Genomic DNA, 22989 nt, shown 5'->3' on the forward strand with positions numbered 1-22989 from the left:
GTGTAGTAAAGGCAAACGATCGTCACATAGTGACTCACAGTCCGCAGAACACCAGGTGTGTAGCCGGCAGTGTTTGTGTAAAAATATAATCTACTAATTTTATCGTGTTCATTACCTACCTTATCGCGAAAGGTGTAGGTACTATTACATAGTAGAAAAATAAGGTACAGTCTTACAGACGTAAAGTCCAATTCAAAGTACGTGTGTAAAATAATATTATATTTTATATACAACCATTACACCACTATCTTTTCAAAAGTGGTTTCTGACGAGTAAAAATAATCGTAAACAATTAATTTTTCAAAGTATCGCATTAATGTATCGAGTATCTTTCGATTAAATTAATTCATGAAATACTCGATACATTGACTAAAAATGTATCGCGATACAAGATACTCGATACTTCACATAATTGTATCGAGATACAAGATACAAGATACAATTGTATCTAAGATACGTATCTTAGATACTTGTATCGAAGATACTGCCCAACCCTGCTTATAAGTTATAACTAATTCAACTGTAAATAATAGAATACCATTGTGTTATAATATGTTACTCCAGTCATTTACAGCCAACATGAGTCCAACTCCTGTTACATTGTCATATACTTAAATGATACATAAATTAATTAGATAGGTATTTATTAATAAGCTAGATAATACAATATTTAAATAAATAAATTAAAATAAATAATTATGAACATTTAAAAAAAAGGTTGCTTGTGTTTGAAATTAGGTATTTTTACAAATAAATGTGCCATTGTGCCTATATAAAATATATTAATTATTACATAGTATCATATAATATGCCAATAGCTTCAGATATACACAAATAAACATATGATCAGGGCTAGGATTTATATGCAATAAAAAATTGTAAAATATGTATTTTATATACCAAAATATGCAAAAATATGCATTTCATTTTTTATAAGATAAACACTAAAATATAGTTACAAAAAAAATATTTATTTATTAAAATACATCAATGATAGGCTGTTTGTCTTAATTTAGAAATAAAATGTATAATTCACATTAACTACGTGCGTGTTATATGAAGTAAAATTTATATTTGACAAAAAAAACCAAGTTTTACGAAATATACTATAAAACATGCATTTTTTACATTTTTATAATTGAAATATGCAATAATATTAATTTTATTCAATATATGCAATAATATGCATTTTATCCAAAACATGCAAAATAAAAATACCACCGTTTATCTCATCATGAGGTGATTCGTGGACATTACTGACAAAATCAGTAGTCAGAAGTAGCAAAAAAAACATGCTGTTGCATATAAATCCTAGCCCTGCAAATGATTAACTAATTTAAGCACTGTATTAAAGCCGGTGTTCAATTGACAGTTTGACACCACACAAAAAACTTTTTTGTCTCCCATCTTAACTCTTGTATAACAATGATTTAAATTGTTATTAGAAAATCAATACTAAACTTACTGACTGAGAGCAAAATAAGAAAAATTGTTATTTATTGTGTAAATGTTTTCTAAACTTAGTTTTGAATTTTAATAATATTGTGTAATTCTACCTAATTGAATACATAATAATATATCAAGTAATACTCAATACAATGGTAGAAATTTGTTGTATACCAATTTTAAACAATCCAACTGGTTTGACTTTGAGTACTGATTGATTTTTAAGTCTAAAAAGAAATAATAGTTTAAATAACGATTTTTATTTATCTTTGTGTTTATACTCTATTGGCAGTAAAAGCATTCTGTGTTTGGTAAACCTATATAAAAGTTCAAAGTATTGAATCTATTTTCAATGTTTGATAATATTATTAATAATCAATATCATTAATTTTAAATTTATTATCACAACTCAAATAGCAAATGACCGAGGTCTAAGTCAAGTTTATGTAATATTTGGGTGGTGGTCGGGTCCATTTCAATTCCCAATTTCCATTTTCCAATTCTATTATAGTACGTTTATCACCATTATCAATACCATGATAAGTATTAAAGATTTTGATGATAGAAAATTTTAAATTATTTGTATTGAAAACATTTCGTGAGATATTTTGTATTTCATAAATTACAGCACTTTCCAGTGTAATATCTCTTATCAGTTATCAGCAAATGAATATTGTTGTAATGATGTGTTATTTGTATTTAGTTACCTTGTCTCAATTTGTTTATCTGTATTATTTAACATTTTAAATTCAACAAATTTTGAATTCAGCTTTATTAGATGTATTCTTATCGTGTTTTTTAGCACCTTTAAGATGCATTTAATTTATGATAATTCATCAACTAATTTCTTTTTATTTTGTAAACAAGTTAAAACTCTTTTAAATTTTTGTATTTGCCACACGTTGCAATTATTAAATGAATAAATTCCAAATTTATATCCAATCTAAACATTATATGACCATGCCGTTTCGTTTTAAAACTTTATTTAATTCTTGCCTTTTAATACTGCCGTATTTTATTTTCTCAATTGGAATTACATTTTACCAAAGATCATTTTTACAAGTATGAACAGCTGTTACTTAAGCTTTTTCTTAAATATAAATTGTATAGTTTTGTTGTTAATTTAATTTCAAATAAAATGTATAACATTTTTTTTATAGATGTTCCATTTTCCCCTGCTTGTTGTTTCGTGTCACTTGGTTTTAAAATTTCTTGCTTCGATTATTTTTCGGGGCTTATATCATGCAATTATAAAAGTTCCTATTGTACAAATATCTTGGGACAGTCAAGTTTCAAAATTTGCACCTATTGGAATTTCCAGTGGTATTGATGTTGGATTTTCAAATTGGGGCCTAGAACTTGTAAATGTTTCATTGTATGTATTATTAATTTTAAGCATTTACTCATTTATTTATCAATATATAAAATTGTCTGTTTCAGGTACACTATGACAAAATCAACGGCTATTATTTTTGTGTTAGTTAATGCTTTGATTTTACGTTTGGAGAAAGCAGTAAGTTAAAAATAATAAAAATAATAATAATTCATTAGTATTTTTATTAAATACTTTTTTCCCCTTTTATAGTCAGTGGCACTTTTCTTTATTGTATTTTCAATCTCTGGAGGATTATTTTTGTTCACATTCAAAACCACAGATTTTAGTACATTAGGATTTATTTTATTACTAACTGCATCATTTGCCAGGTAATTATGGTAATTATTTATGTATTAAAATTAATCAAATCTGTTTCCATAGTATATTTATTATGGATATCAGGTTCTGTTTAAAGATATTGTTTTAGATGTCTATGAAGTTTCTATCGGGCGTATTTGTTAAAAATGAATCTATAATATTTTCTTGATTATTTAAATAAAGTTGTATGTATCATCTGTTAATACGTAATACTCATGTACTAAATAACAAAACATTTTAATTCATTTTTAAGTCCGTGTACAGTGTTTACATGTATTTTAATAACAATTTATGACCACAAGTCTATACTCTTTTTATGTCAAAAATATTTCTCAATAGGTGGTACTAAGTAGTATGGTTCTGTGCAAGACAGTGGCAGTTGGCAACTTACTACCGGGCTTAACAATAGTAGTTGACTACTGGTAGGGAAATGCAATAACTTTATCAGATTGTACCAGACAACAAGTTGTTGTTGTCTACAAGTACCCTTAATGTAAATGGACTATAGGTATTACTTCTTAATAATTACAGCTGATGTGTGTATTGAAAACATCTATATCTATTAAAATTATTAATAATATAAGACAATATATTGTATACTGTTCACGAAAACAGGGAACACTTTTTCACTCATTACCATGTTAATATTTTTCAATTCTGTTTGTGGGACATTCAACTAGACTAATGGATCATAAATTCCTATAGGTTAAATTTTTTTTAACTCGTGTATTTTGTGCATGCGCAATACAAATTCATTTTTTTTTCAATGGTAACCCCTGTTTTGAATATTATTTTTGAGTTGATCGATTTTTTCCAAGTAATTTTGATCTATCAACTTGTATTCTAAACCCCAAATTTGCAGAAATTAGAGCTAGGTATAATTATAGTCAGTTAGCGTTAACCGACACTTTACCAGACATTGTAAGAACGGCCCTTAATGTTTAATCAAAATGTATTTATCCTTGGCTCTAAGGGAAATTATTTAGAAATTTAATATTTGATGAGAGCTTTCAGACTATGTGTAATACTTGATAGTTGATATTGATATAAATATATATAACAATATTGATAATATGTGCATGATTGATTTTGTAATTTAATTCATATATTACAGTGGTTTTCGTTGGACACTATCACAATTTGTTATGCAGAAAGCCGACATGGGCATGAAAAGTCCTGTTGATATGATGTATTTTAGTCAACCTTGGATGTTTATTGCAATATTTCCTATTTCATTGTTTTTAGAAGGTAAAAATATCCATCACTTGTAATTTAAATATTCAGTATTTTATCAATTTAGATTCTGAGTAGTTTTAGTTAGGGAAGAGAATCTAGTTGGTACTTTAGGAGGGTTAAAAGAAAATAATTCCCAGTAGTTTTTAAGTGTTGGGAAAAACGTGGATTAATTTTTCGCCTGGTCAAAATCTGGAAAATTGAATACAAGTTTAATTGAAAAATTGAATACAATGTTTCTCATAAGTTTTTATTAGAGAAGTTAAAAAAAAAATTGGGTGTAATATTCTACAATCATTTTTATATAAGCTTCTAAAGTTAGAATAATTTTAATCAAAATTGTTTAAATTTGCAAATTATATAGTTGGAAATGTATTACAATTTTTTTTTTGATAGCTAACATTGAAAATTTAATACAAGATTCCTTATAATTCATAAGGTTTTTACCTTTAACAGAAAAAAAAATGTACAGGAAATTCAAATGAGTTTTTTATTTTTTATGACATTGGATATTCATACATAAATTTACACTTTTTCATTGAACAATTGTATTATTTTGTTGTAATTCAAACACAAATAATTGTACAAACTTGACATTTTCACTAAATGTTTGTATCATTTTCATAATAATGTTTTAATATATTTTACCTTTGTTAGAGCTTTCCAATATTTTCATTTTTTTTATCATTTATATTACAGTAAACAACATGGTACCTAAGTTACAGCAGATTAGTACCCACTTGGCCACATATTTTATTTGTATTGTTATTAACTGGCTTTCAAATTGTAATTTGTTATTTTTAGAATTGCTTTCTTAAATGTTTTATTGTGTTCAGGTAATGATTTCTGGAATTGGTGGATTAATAATGAAAACCTTCAATGTTATCAAATGGTTGTACGTTTATTAATTGGATCATGCCTTGCTATTGGACTTGAAGTATCCGAATATTATGCTGTATACAAAACATCAAGCATTACATTAAGTGTAGTTGGTATTATCAAGGTCAGTATAACGTATTCTGCTAATTTAATATTTATTTAATTGTGTATTTTATTGTTAGGAAATTTGTATTTTGATATTGGCTGTGGAATGGAATGGTGACAAAATGACAACCATGAAATTCTTAGGTTTAGCTATGTGTATGATAGGTGTTATTGGACATGTGTGGCAAAAGTTTTCAAGATCAATTGAAAATCGATATGGTATTATTGACAATGAAGATAATAAACATTTAACGTTACCAGATAGTGATTCTGACTCTGGTGATTCAAATAGCTCAACTGAAGTGCTTTTTGATATATTAAACAGGAGACGTTCGTAAATAATATTGATATGCTTTATGTTTAAAAGGCTGTGAATTTTTTTTTATTTTTAAACAGAATACATTTCATTTCCATTATTAAAAAATCAACATTGTTTAATATCCATCAGCTTGATTGTTTAAGTAACTGTGATATTATATAACACAATTATATTTATTATTTGTTTATTTAGTATTTAAAATCATACTCACTTAATTTTTAATTTACTTGTTAATGCTAATTATTTTTGAAAGCATTAAGTTTGTTTACATTCATTTTTCACAACTAACTTAAAAAAGTCTATTATATTATGTATATTGTATATATTTATTAATGTTTTAATTATTATCTTTATTTTTATGGAAGGTTTAAGCTAAATATTGGTTGTGTGTAAAGGATTATACCATAAATTATTAAAATAGTATATAATCAAATATTATTTATTACCTTTATTATTGTTGACGTAATATAATATAATATGTTGTTTTCAGTACTTTATAAACATTACAAATTAAGTTATTTTTATGTGTAACCATTTATATATAAATGTCGTGTTTAGCATAAATATCATGGATTATATTTTTGTACTTTAATTTATATCAGTGCTTTTAAAATTAAAAACTGTGCTTTTTGTATAATAAATAATAATTATGTGCAGTTCAATACAATATGTGTAATAATTATAATAATAAAAAAAAAACAGAATTCAGTAACTATCAATAATATTATCATATACCTACTTAAGTGTTTATTGATCATATTTTGAGATCAAATTTTAACAAAAAAAAAAATGTTGGTTTAAATTATGTACAATTAATAGTAAAATTCACCTTGAAAATAGGTGTATTTATTAATCTTACAGACTATAGTGATAATTATTAACATTTAACATCAAAATGGATTAAAAAAAAATATAAAATTAATGATGTCAATCAAATTATCAAAACTATTACCTAATCAGTTCAAAATATAAATAGAAAAAATGAAACTGACAATATTTCGCAGATATAAATAATATAAACTCAACATTGTCTTCACTTGACTAGCACACGTGTGGGTTAAACGTATTTCGGACTCGGGTATTATAATATTTAGGTATAATATTATCATAATGTGGTAATGGTGACTCTACAATAATATTATTGTGTAGACACCGGACGTCCGACTTGCATCTCGCTCTCGGCGATCGCCATCCATTGGTTGCGGCTAGTGTCGAACCACGTCAGCCCGAAGTTGTACTTGCCGTTGAGGTTAGCGTGCTGACACCGGGAGTACCACCAGCCACCCTCATAGTTGGCCGCGCAGTTTGCCGTGCTGGCGTCTTGGTCGCGGTCTGCCGTGCTGAACCGGTGGCCGTTTTGGAATGACAGGGCGTCGGTGGCGTTGCCACGGTAACCGGAAATGTCCAGTCGGTAACCATCGGTGGCGTTCGATATCGAGAAGTTCGAGTAGTCCGCCCGCCAATTGTTACCGTATATATCAGTCATCCGGACGCGAAGAGAAGACGCGTTGTCCGCCGTCAAACGGTGGATAGCGTCGTTGCCCAGCCAAAAATCGCCTGTGAAATGCGCGGTTTGTATAATTTATACTAATATAAAAATTTATCTCATGATGATGATGTCCACATTAATTATTATTATCGAATTGGCGTCAATATTTAGGGGGGTATAGGTTAGGTTAGGTTAGGGGGTATAAACATTTCAAATATTATATTAGGAATTAGTATTTATTTTAGGCTACTTGTTTTTCGAATAAACTGATTATACAATATATATCGTCCCCGTTCATGCAGAACACACAAAGTCCAAAAACATGAATCAGCTTTTTGCAATTTTTTCAAACTTTAAATGTATACCATATGTAACCAAATTGTTTTCTTTCTTTTTTTAATTGAGTTTCCCTTAAGGGAAGTAGCTGTTTATGAGTAGTAGTAAATAATATGACACTGTGAAATTTATAGTTCTTATTATTGTTAAAATACAAATTTCTAAGTCGATTTTCGGACTTAGTGTACTTTGCATGAACGGGGACGATATAAGCCATGTGCTCAGGGGTAGAATGGCAGGGCGGGTATAAGTGGCCATACTCACCCAGGCCCTCTAAAAATTTAATGTTTGGGCCTCGGGCTATGTTATTTTTAATAGTTTTTCAATTCCACACTCTAATGATTACCACGATAACGAAGAATACAATGTTACAATACTATTTATAAAAATAAAACAACTGAAACAGTCCGACTGCAGCCGTGAAGGCTATGAAAGTTATTTTAGATTCATTTTTGGGATTTATTGTGAAACGATACACGTTAATAGATGCTATTGGTAGAAGTTCTGGAACTTATTATTTTTTATAACAATAATAGTAATTAGTATATAAAATAGTACCTATTTAAATTAAAAACATTAAATTTATTTTTGAAATTTTATTTGTATTGAAAAAGATTTAAAATTTTAATATTGAACACTGAAGTAAGTTATTTTTTTGAATATGTTGATCTGTTATATAAAAAAAATATTTTTTTTCATTTTATTTGTATAATAAAGTTTAAAAATTGTAATATTGAAGTAATTTGTTTTATTTTATTATGTTAAATTTAATTGAGTATAAACCTACACAATTATTTTTATTTTTAAGTTCCTTAAAAAGTTATTTTATTTAAAATAAAAATTGTAAAACGAATCTTGTTTGGTAGTTTTAAAACTTATACCAACCTTGGCCTTCAGGACCTCAGTCATGTGCTATATAGATAGAGGTAGGTTTACTTTTTAGTAATTGCTCACACCATTGACTATGGGTAACGTCACTGGATTATAGGTAACGTTTAAGAGAATATCCATGTCGTGACTATTATAGGTACCTATATAACTATAATTTTAACTATTTTCTATTTAAACGCAGGATATAAGCATGACTGATGTGCAACTATAACAGTAAACACCAATTACGTGAAAGGGATGAGTGAGTACAAAATTATCTAAAAAAAAAAATATTATTCTTTCAACATATTATTCTTTTTGTTCGTATAAGAAGGTATGTTCAATGTTGAGCATAGCTGATATAGCATGTCCTATTGTATAGGTAGGACGTGAGTAACTATAGGTACCTAAACATTTAGATAATACATCTACTACACATGACATATTTGTGTTCAGTGACGTACGCAAGATTTTTCAAATGGGGGGGGAGCTTGAAAATTAGTTTCAATTTTATTTTTATTTTGTCTAGTCTAATAATTTCAGACGTTTATTTGAGGTATTTTAAAATGTTTGTAACTTTTCAACTTTTCTGGTAGAAAAAATACTCTGAACTTACGCTTCGAAGCCCGATGTATGTTTTTGGGAACAAATTGGTACTTTTAAGAGGCCGAAATTGAAAATGCTCAGTGGTTTTTAAAATAATTGGAGAAAAAAATGTAAATGTATTAAAATTGGTAACCAGCTTGGTTACCGTCCTCTCTTGGATTGTATTTAAATATTTAAATTTTTTTTCCTATAAATGTCAATAAAAAATTAGTTATCCGGCCAAAAAGGCTAAAAATGTAATACGTAAGTTTTTATTATAGCTAAAATATTAATGATACATAGGCATCATGGTTATTTTTTATAAGCATTTAAAGTTCAAATTTCGTCAAAACCACAGTTAATTTTGTTTTTACCTCGCATATACGACTATATTATGAGTGATAAGCATACAACTACGATATACCTCACCACAACCAATATAATATATTGTAGGAACCTACCTAAAAAAAATGTAATTGTACGAATAGTATGTTAGGAATTTCTGTAACAACACATTTTAAACTGGACACAAGTATTCAGTAAAATCTTGAAATATACCGTTAGGTATCTGTTAGGTTAGGTTATTCTTTATTGTCTTGTGTCTGTAAGGGTAAAGGGTTAGTATAGTTTATTATAGTTTCTATAGAACCGTGGGTCATGGGGTTTCAGTTACTCGGTTGTCAAAATTATTCACGAATATAAAAACTTTTTTGACTTTGTGCTTGACCTTGTAGAAACTATAAGGACCTACATAATATTTCAATTTATATGTTCTTTCTATACCAATATTGTTTGATCGACAAAATTATTAATTCAAGTACAAAACCAATTAAAATATGTTACCTATAGGTGATTTAGTGGTTATAATCATTGAATATAAATGCTATTCGGTATTTCGTATTCACTTACCGTATAAGTTTCCGAATCCTTTGGCATACTCGTTCCAATTGTTATTGAATTTGAGATGATCATTGGTCCTTTTTTGCACTGTGATCCAGGACATACCATCCGATATGTCGCATTGAACGAGCAAAGGGTTTTTTCCATCTGGTGCTATCAGGTATGTTCCCGAGGACTTCAATTTAGAACAATCTGTAACACGTTTGATTTTACATTTCAATTTTAATTAAATAACTTCTGAATAAGTAAACCTATAGTGTACGTATATAATATATAATATTTTTAAATATTTTATATGTTATGCATAAAATAAAATTGACTCTTTGTAAAATTTATAATATAACACTACTCTCCCACTACCTGAAATATAAAGGAAGAATTAATTTCTAATGAGATCTATTTTTTTGGTCAATAATTACGAAAAACTGAATATATTTAACTCCCTCCACAAACGAAAATTCAGGTCTAAGTACGCCAAAGCGTCGTATACTTATTAATTATTAGATATCTATACCTATATGGCTATATATATAATTTATAATAGTAAAAATTATATAAATGTATGTTCCTAATCCCTATAACATATTTTTCTAAAAATTAATATTACTTAATTAGGTTGGTAACTAAATAAAGTATTTTATTTATCGCCAATATGTTGTGTTTTTTACAATGTAGGTACCTGTGTATTTTTTGAATTGACTAAAAAAAATAATTGTAGCGCAGAAGCCATCGTGATTGGTGTCTCACCACGTCCCGTGTTAGACATATCTATGATTATCGCAGTTAAAATCATAATATTTGTGTAAAAAAATTAATCCAAAATTTCGTGTAAGTATACGAAAATAAAGAATAATATTATACCTACAATATAATACATTATGCATAATAGTACCTACATACCACATAGTCATATTATGTTTAGTTTCAACATATAAATAATACGCTCTATATATACAGCATATTATATTTGGATATTCCTTAAACGTGTAATTCTAGTTATTGCCTATTAGTTATACATTTATGGAAATACTGACTAGGTAATTAAGTAAATTTTATAATTTTTATTCAGCTAAAGGTACACGCATAATGGATGTATACTTTTAGTCATACCAGTAGCTATACCTAGTAATTAGTTATTTGTATTTATACGTGTTTTTATTTTACTACATGACGCGCATATATAAACATGGAAAACGGAAACAATGCAATAGTAACCGGATGAATATGAATAAAAAAAAACCACCTGCAGTCATATTCGATATGGTTAACCGATCAAAATAATTAACTAGTAAATACTTCTATTCTGCTGCGGGGTAACACGAACAACCCTATTTATAGTTTACGCTTCAAGAATTCTTCAACGGACTTTTTCGGTTTCAGCTCGTTATTTTAACTTTACATGTGTCTTCTATCGACTATCATAATCCTTTTATAATATATAAAATAATATATTAATTTATAAGTACCTACATAATAAAGTATAAACTTATAGGTGTTTCCCAAACTTCTAGGTATAAATACAGTTTAGTTTAGTTTGATGAGTGTATTTTGTATTATAATTTTATTGCAGATGTGGACATAAGAATTTTAAGTTGTTATAAAATATATTAGTGCATTATCGGGTTTTACATTTTTACCCTTGTGGTTGTGATATTGCATACGGTTATTATTGTAGATGAATAAAACATTTTTTTTTTTTTTTAAATAAATTAAAGTGAAAAAAATAGCACATAATATTTAAATGCTAATAATACGATATTTATAATTATACATGCACTGACAAATGTGGGATAGTTCTCAGTTTCTCACATACCTTTGGGAAGTCCGTCGACAATTCTTTCAAATGAATTTTGCAATGTGGCCAATTCGTCGATTGCATGTGTACATTCCGTACAATTTCCTTTCTTTATCTAAAAATTAAAACAATGGTTCTATCAGATTGAAATCAATTTCGTAAATATTTTCATACTTAAGCAGTATAAAATATGCAAAAATGTGTTAATTAACTATTAGCACTGGTTACGACGATTTATGTATACGCGGTATACCTGTAAGGCATAGATTAACTTTACTTTTTTAACATAGGTAGTTTTAAACAAATTAATATGATTATAGATTATGTACGATTCTGCATGAAAACAATAACTACCAACTGTTGAGCTGAATAAATATTAAAACAAATACTACGTTTGTTTTTAATCACTTTTTTAATTAAAAAATATTTTACTCTCCAGATTTTGAAATACCTGCTATGCCGCTATGGTGATATCCGTATAGTATATTTATTATTTAATATTTATTCCTTATACTATGGGACTATGGGTAATATTATACACCAACCTACGCTATAAGTCTGCAGTGTGCGGTCTACAGCTAGAACTGTAATTTAACTGTTATAATCATTATTTTACATGAATAAAAAATGTCCCTTACCTATATGGCTATATGTATCTTTCAACACGGGGTAAAAAACTAAGAATCTTTTTATACTTTTACAAAATTGTGCCTATAATTTTGCGAAAAAAAATGTATTATAAATTATGATAATATATTCATTACAATGAGCGTACAACTATATTTACTTGTCTATCGCACGCTGGATAATTTGGTCGTACAAAAATTAATATTTTTTTTTAACGGTAATCGGTATAAAAATCCCCAGACTACAATGATACTCAAAACCAAATGAAAATGATTGAACAAATATTTTTTTTTTTTAAACGCTAATTAGTATCTATAATTACCACATTATTAATATTTAGGTGTATATATTATGTAATATTATACATACTTAGGGTCGGGGATTTTTATTCCGCAATTCGTTTTAGTAGGTTCTTTCCAGAATCCAGATAGTATTCTCAAGATGACAATTAAAAAAAAAATGACCGAATTTTAGCGTATTTTATGCGCACCTATTATATTCGTCTTTTGAATCCCGCGCAACTTCCGTTTTATTGAATTTTTCGAGCATTCATATTATTGTACATACCTATGTAGTTTGTACGTCGGTATATTTACTATAGTTCATTGTTTTAATTTCGTACGTCCCATAATACGGACGCACTGACGCAGCAATGGTTGTCCTGCTCGCGTATTATTGTGCAAGGTTATTTTAAAATTTGTTTTTATCATTTAAGTACGTGCATATTATTATAATAACATTCATAATTCACTATACATAATATTATTTATTATAGGCCACTATTTTTTTATTACATGTGTGCGTGCTATACAATGAGTGTATTACAAGGAGCCGGTTCGTCCGACATATGGAATTGGGCAGGTGTGAGTAGCACCTGACCACCGTCGCGCCGCCGCCGACTGTGACCTCGTGCTCACGTTGGGACGAAACGAATAATATGGTAGAAAACACAAACCACCTGCCGCCGCCGGGCGGCGTGTGCGTCGCTCCGGGTCCCCCTATGTGTTATTATTTATTATTATCTGTAGGCTGTGGTACAATAACTTCATAGCGGACGATGAAACCACCGCAGATGACGATGGACCAGTTTTTTGATGACCAGGATGAAAATTCGGCGAGTCGTGTACGGGTGCAAACGACGACGTAATATTCATTCCTAATAAGTAATAGGTAACGCGCGAGATTCCGAAATCAGCTTTTTTAAAAAAAACGAAAATGCTTGTATTCCTACGTATACGGAAAAATAAATACCCAGGGACTAAAATTAATTCTATACACGATTTATCTATATTGCCGCAATGTTATGATATAATATTATGTACTATGGCATATAGATTTACCAAAAATGACTAGGAAAAGTCTGTAGTTAAAAAAGTCTAGTACCTACCTAAATATAATTAGGTAAAAGGAAAAACACGTTGTGATGCACAAGCACAACTAATATCCCAATTAGTATTAATATAAATTGTAATTAAATGATTTACCTGACAAAATTAGCTACTAGTCAAGTAGGTATAGAAATTATTATTATATAATAATATCTACGATATAATATTGTTTTCGTATTAATAATTAATTCGAATTTTCTTATATGACATAATCTGGTAAATATAATGATTGTATTTTTTTTTTTAAATTATATACTTGACTTTTTAAAAAAAGTTAAAAAGTCAGGTAAACAAGTGCTGTTAATTAATATAAATATATATTGCCCATAACTGTGGTAAAGGTATAAACGAGGACTACACAATATGTAGCCGTGGTAATTTAAGTTATAGCCACAGTATACTCACATGAGAGATGGTAACCATTTTCTCGATTTGTTTTTCACTGTTGTACTTGGTCATTTTTCTCTGTATGGCCGACATCCCTTCGCCGAGAGCCTTTGCAGTCAACATTTGGTTATTCTGAAAACACAATCGTTACGTACTCACAATAAACTCGCTGATAATAATATAGTCCATAACATAGCCACGTAGGTACCTACGAAGTATACTGTATACCTTCATATTATAACTACCTATACTGAAGAATAAAGTTAACCTAAGTTTATAGGTACGATGCGTTTACATATTATAATCATCGGCGTAACCTGGGGGGCTTAGGGGAGCCTAGCCCCCTCGTACTTTTATTTAGCCCCCCTATGAGGTTTTACTTTTTAGCCCTTCTTTAGGATCGTAGTTAGAACCCAAATCAATATAATTGACATTGTGTACAGCTAGTGTAGATATGTACCAAGTACGCATTTATCGTAATTTATTGTTCATAGTTTTCACAGAAGAAATGTGCTTATGTGTGTAGCTTATCTGCTTATTGCATATTACTATATTATTTTATTACCTTTAAATATAATAGGTGCCCGTGTCCCAAATGGTATACCTATTCTTATAATATTATATACTCTATTCGGGATGAGATCGTACCTCAGCGGCCAACTTCTGCGAATGGGCGTGGCTTCGTTCCGCAGCACTAGCCCCACGAGCTTTCTAGGCTTCCCCCCCCCCCACGTGTTATTTTACACTTTGGTTTTGTAGGAATCTAGCCCCTGTAACTATTCAATCCTAGTTACGCCTATGATTATAATATTGTTATCCTTTAAGTTGGATTCACTGAGCATGCTCATCTCCATTTAATCCTGTCCGTTGGCGCAACTAGGGGGGTGCTTTGGGTCCTTAGCACACCCTAAATCAAAATTAGCACCCCCTAAAAAATCTTAAGGTGTTAGGTCCTATTGAGTCACAAAAAAACCTGGAGCTTAAGCACCCCTTAGTTCAAATGTCTAGTTGCGCCAATGATCCTGTACAAAATACTATAAACAGAAACGTATATAGAACGTACAATGCGTATCCAAGCTATATAAGTGCTTGAAAATACTATAAATTAATTACTAATAAACACCACCTTGTCATTTTTTATAGTGCGTATAAAGTAAACAAAAAATAAAAATAAATAGTTACCCATAGGTGGCAAATGGGGAGGGGATCACGGAGGGAAAGTTGCCCTACCTAGAAAAAATATTGAGAGAACAAACTTATGATTTTAAATGGGCCAGTAATTGTGGTTCATATTTGCATCCCCTCCCACTGCACAAACAAATAGAGCCTAGTACCGCATAGGTTAGGTAACTATACTCGTTGATATTTTGACGCATAGCATTTGTAGAAAATCCTTCTACCTATCTATTTAACATATTTAAGTAATAAAAAAGGGACGTTCTAATTTTAAGAAGTATACTTGGGTGAATTTTTCGATATTATAATAGGTCATATTACAATAATTATGTACATAACAGATGATATTATACTGTCGGACTCACTTGGTCTTCCTTAATGATAGCCACAGAAGCGTTTATCCGGGCCACGGTGAATTCTATTTTCGATATTTCCTTGCGCACTTCCGGAAGACACGCGTCCACGCGGTCGTCAAGATTTTCCACGCTTTCTAACAGCTCCAGCAAGGACCCGTGCAGTCTGTCCTGTGTGGCATCCTGGCGAGTGGCGTTAAATGCCAACGCTTCCTTGGTGGCGTTAAGGTCAGCCTCCAGTCGGGACAAACGGTTTTCCCGCTCCACAGCCGCACTCTCCCGGTAAAGCACGCCTTTCATGCGCTTCTCCAGACGGGCCATCCGGTGTGCCAGATATTTGCGTGACGACTCCAGCTGTTCCAGCTCCTGCGCCTCCCGGTCCGTCACCAAAGTGGTAATGACGTTCGTCCGCAGACGCTCGACGTTATTGTTGTTGTCATCAACATCAAACGCTACTCGCTGCATACGAAACATACACCGGTGTTATATACGCATATAGGGTAGGGTAGGTTATATATATATACATAGGCGCAAATAGCGTTTGGGATTTGGGAGGGGGAGGGGCTAAAGCCTTACTTTGATAATATTGAATAAGCTTAAAACAAAATGTAGGAAATGTTTGTGGTGGCTATGGACATTTTTGGGAGGGCTTAGCCTCTAAATCCCCCCTATTTGCACCTATGTATATACCTAGTACATATTAGGTACAGCTACGGATAGTAAGCTGCAGTTTCAATTTACAATTTAGGTGAGTTGTAAGTTATTACTTTAAAAAAACCCCACCTAACTCAGTTTTATAAAAATGCGATTGAAGTTTATTATATACGAAGGTACTATGTGTATATAAATAGTTAGGTACTTTGTATGATTTAAAATGGCTTGGAGATGTAACTATATACAGAGTGTAAGGTGTAACAAGAAGATCTGACAAATAAAAAAATTGATGTTCTAATCAATATATTTTTTTTTATATATTATATAAGTTATTGATTGCTCTACACGTATAATATACATTTTTTTATTGTTATTTTTAAGACTGAAATTAATAAACAATTAAAATACGATTTCAATAATTTTTAAAAATTCAAAATAATTAATTTGTAAATCTGGTTTTTAGTAAACTTTGGATTGTAAAAACATTTATCTAAGTCAGGTTTATTTTTTATGATTTTTAATATGTCAACATTCTTTAAGACTCATTAATTTTAAAAGTAAGTAATAACTTTTTAAAACAAAAATTTACCTTACTTAAAAATTCTCATAAAATATTTTTAAAAAGTTCATAGTTTAATATTTTACATACTTATAAGTCATAACTCACTTAAAAATTAAAATATCGTAAAAGCCCACATAAAAATCCCCGGTAATGTTCTTACTTGAAAGTTTGATAATAGGTCAATTCACACCAATATCAAAACTAACAGCATACTATTGAAACTGGTAAACGAACATTTTCTAATTCGTATGTGTGTCGTGTGTTAGAGTAAGACAGAGACAACACATGCGGGTACGACGTCCTCTTAAGATATTTAATTTATTTAGATTTCTATGTATATTGTATAAGCAATATGGCATATTCAAGTTATCAAATTCTTTTTAAATTATACATATAATGTATTATGGAATTATAGTTTATTAAATACCTACTAATAAATATACGTTTAGAAACCGGGAATTTATCACGCTCGGGCCTTAGAGTGAGCTTTCCTAACTTGTTTATTTTATATACATATATAAATATTTGCATATATAAATTACAAACACTCACTTTATAAACGTTGCTGTACGCCGTTTGTACGTCGTTTTCGTTGTTTTTCTGGAAAACGAATACAATAATAATAATTATAAACGTGATTTTGTTTTTATTTATAATTGTGCGCGTTTTTGTTATCCCTAGGTATAGTATATAATATAATATAATATAATAGACGGGTACCTATACGGTTAGTACGTATACATGTGCTTGTTTTGATGTTTAATCCTCACCTTAAAAAAAAAATCACTGAAAACGCCATTTGGTCAATGCGGGAGCAGATAATATTATACTCTGTCTGGCGGCAGACGTGCACCCACGTTAGCCATATGGTTTGATAGTAATTATTATTATCTCAAAGGTAGAATATTGGTCTCTGTTATTTTATATATATATATACATAATTCGGTCTAAAATACACCCAGACGTGACGTTTGAAATTGCGATTGATATATGCGTATATACTATATTATCGTGTAAATGTTTTCTTTAATTGCAAAGAGCACGAATATAATATAAATTGTATAATATACATTGGTACTGTATAGTAAATAATAATAATATATACGCACTGCATAACTGCATATTATGGTAGGTATTTTAAACCGATACGTTTTTTTTCTTCATATTTACCGTCAAGGAGATGGCGCGTTTCCCTCGCCGGTTTGGCGCGTATGAACTTAATCAATGTAAAATGAAAACGCGCGCGTACGATACGTCGCGTATGATACGCGTCCATGTGAAAGGGCCCTTAGCTCAAGTGAATTTTTTCCTGTTATATATATATATATATATATATGTTATTATCTACAATTCATATTGCAAATATTTACCACCTGCAGTTGCCTTTGATTATTCGTAAATAGGTAAATGATTTTTCCTTTAATAATATTATCAGCGATTTAAATATAGGTATATATTTTTATATGTCTATTATATACAGCTACGCAATCAACGCATTTTTACTCGGCTATTCCCTATAAAATACAAATATAAGAAACAATAAATTACTAATTTCACTTACTTTATCGATTACGTTTTGATGTTTAGCAATGGTGTTAATCTTTTTCTCCAATTCGGAATGTTTAGTTGATATTTCTTCGACATTCTTCTTAACAGACATTAATTCTCCTTGCATTGTTTGCAAGTCTTTTCGGTCAGAATCCAAGTCATTCCTCAGTGCTTGCAGATCGTTTTGTATGGCTACAGTTTTGTGTATCTGCGCCGTTTCGTTGATGGCCGACCACACCGCTTGCATTTCTGATCTCAAACCCCCAATCACTTCCTTTAGCCATCCTACAGCTACTTTATCACGGACCCCATCGTTGCCAGAATGGGCCATCCTCGTATGTTCATCCCTAATAAAAAAAAGACAATAATTATAGGTATGATTCAAATAAAATTATAATAAAAATAATTTATTATAAGTTAAAACAACTATAATATGAGCCATTATCTGTTTAGAAATTAGAAATGTATATAATATTAAAATATATAGTCGTGTTGGCGAACTTATGTTAAACGTTAAAATTGCTTCTCTTAACATAATTATGCTGCGAAAAGCCTATGAATATATTACATTTATTTTAATACTCGTGAATAACATTATTATGTATTTATGTGTATTTATTTTTACTGAGCATAACCACAAAACGAATGTTATACATCGCGTAACTCTTTTAACAATTAAAAATAAACACGCAAATGTGTGAACATCCGGATACGATATATAATTTCACTCCTTATTTCATCTTTCATTCTATGTAAATATCTAAAATGTTATGTTAACTATACGTAAAATAAATATTAGTTGAAATAAATAAATCTCATATTTAACAAGAAATGTTATAAACAATACAATAATTAATACATTTTTTTTTTACTTGACGTCTACTATCATCTGACATTTACAACATATTAAGCTAAATAATTGTTAAGTAACAAAAAATACCTATGCTTATTATTTTCTTTTTATAAACTACCGTTTCCCAGGCACATACCTTGATAATTCAGCAAGGATATTAATAAATTAATTTACTCGTATAAATGTAATGTATTTCTTAGTTTAAATTCACTAAAATATGACATAGCTATAGGTATGTAAAAATATTAAATATTACTATAGGTTATAGGTACCTATCTATATTATTATATTTATTACGGGAGATACTATTGGAACATGGAAGTGATGATTGCGTTTGCGTATTCATTATACATATATTATTAGTATGCCATTAACAAAATAAATAATTAGTTAGCCGTTCTGTAAAATATCGGTAGACAATCTAATAATATCAATAATAGCATATAGTATAAAAAATGTAAATTGTAATCCTAATGAAAAAATAAATGGACTCTAAATAATTAAAAGAGACTCAACAACAGATAGAACAAGGTTACGGGTTTAGGTCAAGTAAAAAATCTAGTATGGTATAGGTATTCGAAAACATTTGCATAAACCTAACCTATATACTATCTATATAATAAATTACTATGATCGACTATTAATCAGTGCTCGAATTGGGAAAAATTAAGTAGAGGAGCTCAATCTAACGATTTAAAAACTGCGTTCCAAGGGCGCAATTATTCAACACAGGCCATACAAAAAATAGTAGGGGTACGCAAAAAAAAAAAATAGTAGGGGAGCTCCGTCCCCCTGCGCACCCCCCAATTCGAGCACTGCTATTAATATGATTAGTATATGTGGCGAATACTTGTCACCTGATGACAATATATTTATAAAGTATTAATGTAATGTTTTGTAGATTATTGAATACTTCTCTTACAAATTCAGTTATAATATGTATTTCAGTCTTTGTTATTCTAATTTCTATAGATACTATAGTATCATAATTTATTGTATTTAAACTTATGTAAGTACTACGAGAAACTTTTACGATATCTCGGTTGACTCGATTTACATTTAATTAAAAATATTTTCAGTAGGTAGGTACCTCATACCTGTATCTGAAAATAAGACTAGACTTTATAAAATAGTTTAACAATAGGTACAATTCGATTTTTAGAATTTAAATCTTTCGGTTGGTATGCAATATACATACTATATAGGATGACATTAGAAATAAATAGGTATAACATTTTCAATCGTCATATTTCTTTCGATCTTTTTACTCTGATTCATTCATAACAGACATAACAGTGTAATTGTACATGTCGTGTGCGTAAGAATATCTTAATTTTCAAAACCAACACTACATGACACATTGTAAATAACTCGCCTTGCGGTTTGCCAGTTAGTCGTTTCTAAAAATACTGTTACTCCAGGCACGTGGAATTCTATGATGATTTTAACGTCTTCGTTTAATATATTATCCACACTGTTATTTTGTTCTCAATAACTTGTATACAATCAAGAGTCAGGACTGTCGCCAATATCATTAAACTTTGTATTTTCAAATTACCACAGGTAATTCGAGTATATTTATTATTACTTTTTACAATGATTTAATTTTTTATACGAATTTTTAATAACTGTTATTATATTATGTAGTCTGATAATTTTATCCCACAACGCTGCATATAAAGTTGGAGTAGGTATTGTTTAGTCGAAAATAATGAAAGCAATAACTATTATTATAAAATTGTTCACGTTGATCACTGATCAGGACCAAAGCGCTAATAATTTTCGTAAATCGTAATAGATGTTGGTAGTTATTATTATTTATTTATTATTATTTTTTTAAAGTAAATCTATTAAATAAAAGTTTATTTCAATATGTGAGACTGTGGGTGTGATAGATAAATAGATTAAATGTATATTTTAATATTTATATATATAATTATATGTTTAGGTAATATACTAGTTTATACAACATTTAAAACTATTTACAAAAATACAAAATGTGCAGTATCCATACGCTTTTGATTTTCACGAAAACATGATGACTAGTAATTGATTAGTAGGTTAAGAATTACTAAATATCTAATGATTCAGTAGAAAGCTAATGGTCCCTTAAACATGATTTAGTGGCCCATGTTTGGTTCATTAAATTTTATTGAACCATTAAATTAGTTAATAAAAATTCAACTCAACATTATTGAATTAAAGTAATACATTTTTATTTACATATTATCTACTATCTTGTCTATCTAGTACGTGTACATATATATAATTATTATTTTTCAAATATAGGATTTTTCAAAAGGGTGGATGAGATAAAATTTAATTAAATAAAGATTAATATTATTAATATGTAAAAATATATTTATAAACTCGGCTCATTAGTTACTTTAATTTACTTAACACAATTTTCTGAGATCTACAACTTTTTATGACTTAGTTTTCCAAAATAATTTAAAATTTAACCGAAAAGATGATTTTTAATGGGTAGATCTAAATAAACTATACTAAACTAACAATGTATTAATATGATGATAAATTATAATATTGTACCTACCTATATTAAATAAAATTTAATGTTATTGGTTTCGCAGTAAAATATAATAAGTACCTAGGTATGTATATTACATCGACTAATTATAGATTTTTTAGAATTATTTGGTAAGTTTCATGACAAAATTTAACATTATAATATATTCACCTGATTAATTGAATTTCTTCTTTCAACGCATCGAGGTCTGTGCTTCCTTTCAGAGATTCGTAAAGCGATTTTTCCAACTGCTGGTAATCCTGTTGTCTTTTTTCCATCAGCAAATTTAGTTGGTTTTTAATCGTCCTCAACTCGTCTGTATCGAGTGCTGTCTGAGCCTCGGCGGGACCCGTGAACGTGCATATTATAGCAACATTTATTATCAGGAACAGAAACATGGTTGTAGTCTTGCTTGAACACTTCGTTTCTAACTGAACACGGTAAACTAGACCGTTCAAGCCTGTCCCTGTACCCCGGCTAGGAGCAGATGGTGTATGGCTCGTGTTCAGTTTGCGCATGCGTACATCGAATCCGGTTTTTTTCACTTTAACGTGTTTTTATATAGTTATATACACGGTAATATTATAACATTGCAGAAACATGAGTGAAGTAAAAACGAAATTAATGCGAGGAAAAAATTAAAAGGATTGTTATTAAAGTGGTTATTTATTCGGACACTCTATTATATCAACGTACGATCGATAAAAAATCCAGTTATGCAGGTGTTCAACGAGCTTAGGCACGTGGATCAGTTGATTCTCTGAATTAAATATGTACCGGACTTGCTCGTTAATTATTTATCATCGGATACTGCAACAGTTAAACACACTCTTATACATATTGCCAATGCACGTCGTGTTTGAATTATTTAATTGTTAAACGTAAGCAGGTATACTTCTTTTATTATAGTTCTGTATTCTGTATAATAAAGTGAAACTATAAGATGCATTATGTATAGACTTCATTGATGAGTTCGGTTGCTTGTTACATATTTTATTTCCGTAGGTAGGTATGGTTCTTTGTTTTCCATTGAAATATAGCTTTTTGAAGCATATTGTTTGATATACTGTCATATATATATTGTCTTTTCTTATATAGAGTAAACACTGTAATGTGTAAATTATATCACGTCGTTATTCAATTCGATTTATTAAACACTAATAGCTCATCACAATATTTGATCATAAGTGTATCCTATCTATAATATAGACATCAATCGTATATTCGTATAAATATTGTATGTACCTATATTTATATATAAAAT

At 29.4% G+C, this 22989-nt stretch overlaps 2 protein-coding genes across 4 annotated transcripts in view; one reads left to right on the forward strand and one right to left on the reverse strand.

Annotated features, from left to right (window-relative positions):
- LOC100168283 (solute carrier family 35 member C2) overlaps positions 1–6342 on the forward strand; it is a 10428-nt gene extending 4086 nt beyond the window's left edge. The window contains exons 1-7 of one of the 3 annotated variants that reach the window (XM_001944720.4): positions 2110–2508; positions 2607–2821; positions 2887–2959; positions 3032–3150; positions 4254–4387; positions 5209–5375; positions 5434–6342. In XM_001944720.4, the coding sequence (XP_001944755.4) occupies positions 2362–2508; positions 2607–2821; positions 2887–2959; positions 3032–3150; positions 4254–4387; positions 5209–5375; positions 5434–5694 (1116 nt within the window). In that variant the 5' untranslated portion in view covers positions 2110–2361 and the 3' untranslated portion in view covers positions 5695–6342. Of the gene's footprint in view, positions 1–2109; positions 2509–2606; positions 2822–2886; positions 2960–3031; positions 3151–4253; positions 4388–5208; positions 5376–5433 lie in introns of those variants that run through there. The other 2 variants (XM_016809636.2, XM_008191644.3) reach the window with 2 other exon arrangements.
- Positions 6051–22286, reverse strand: LOC100159477 (protein scabrous). Its single transcript, XM_001944663.5, has 8 exons — positions 21897–22286; positions 18359–18692; positions 17350–17397; positions 15594–16040; positions 14071–14184; positions 11669–11765; positions 9865–10047; positions 6051–7232 (listed from the first exon to the last, which is right to left on the reverse strand). The coding sequence occupies exons 1-8, from the start codon at positions 22241–22243 to the stop codon at positions 6814–6816; spliced, it is 1989 nt and encodes a 662-aa protein (XP_001944698.3). The 5' UTR covers positions 22244–22286; the 3' UTR covers positions 6051–6813.
- Positions 22287–22989: the final 703 nt, after the last annotated feature.

This window comes from Acyrthosiphon pisum, chromosome A2 (assembly GCF_005508785.2).
Source record: "Acyrthosiphon pisum isolate AL4f chromosome A2, pea_aphid_22Mar2018_4r6ur, whole genome shotgun sequence".
Classification (NCBI taxonomy): Eukaryota; Metazoa; Arthropoda; class Insecta; order Hemiptera; family Aphididae; genus Acyrthosiphon; species Acyrthosiphon pisum.

What these genes read in the sequence shown, in the direction of transcription:
- LOC100159477 (XM_001944663.5), bottom strand. Translation starts at nt 22,243, where the DNA reads ATGCGCAAACTGAACACGAGCCATACACCATCTGCTCCTAGCCGGGGT. An exon ending in CTATCATTAAGGAAGACCAA is followed by an intron (nt 14,185 to 15,593) that starts GTGAGTCCGACA and finishes TTGTGTTTTCAG; the next exon opens with AATAACCAAATGTTGACTGC. An exon ending in TGTCGACGGACTTCCCAAAG is followed by an intron (nt 10,048 to 11,668) that starts GTATGTGAGAAA and finishes AACGTGTTACAG; the next exon opens with ATTGTTCTAAATTGAAGTCC.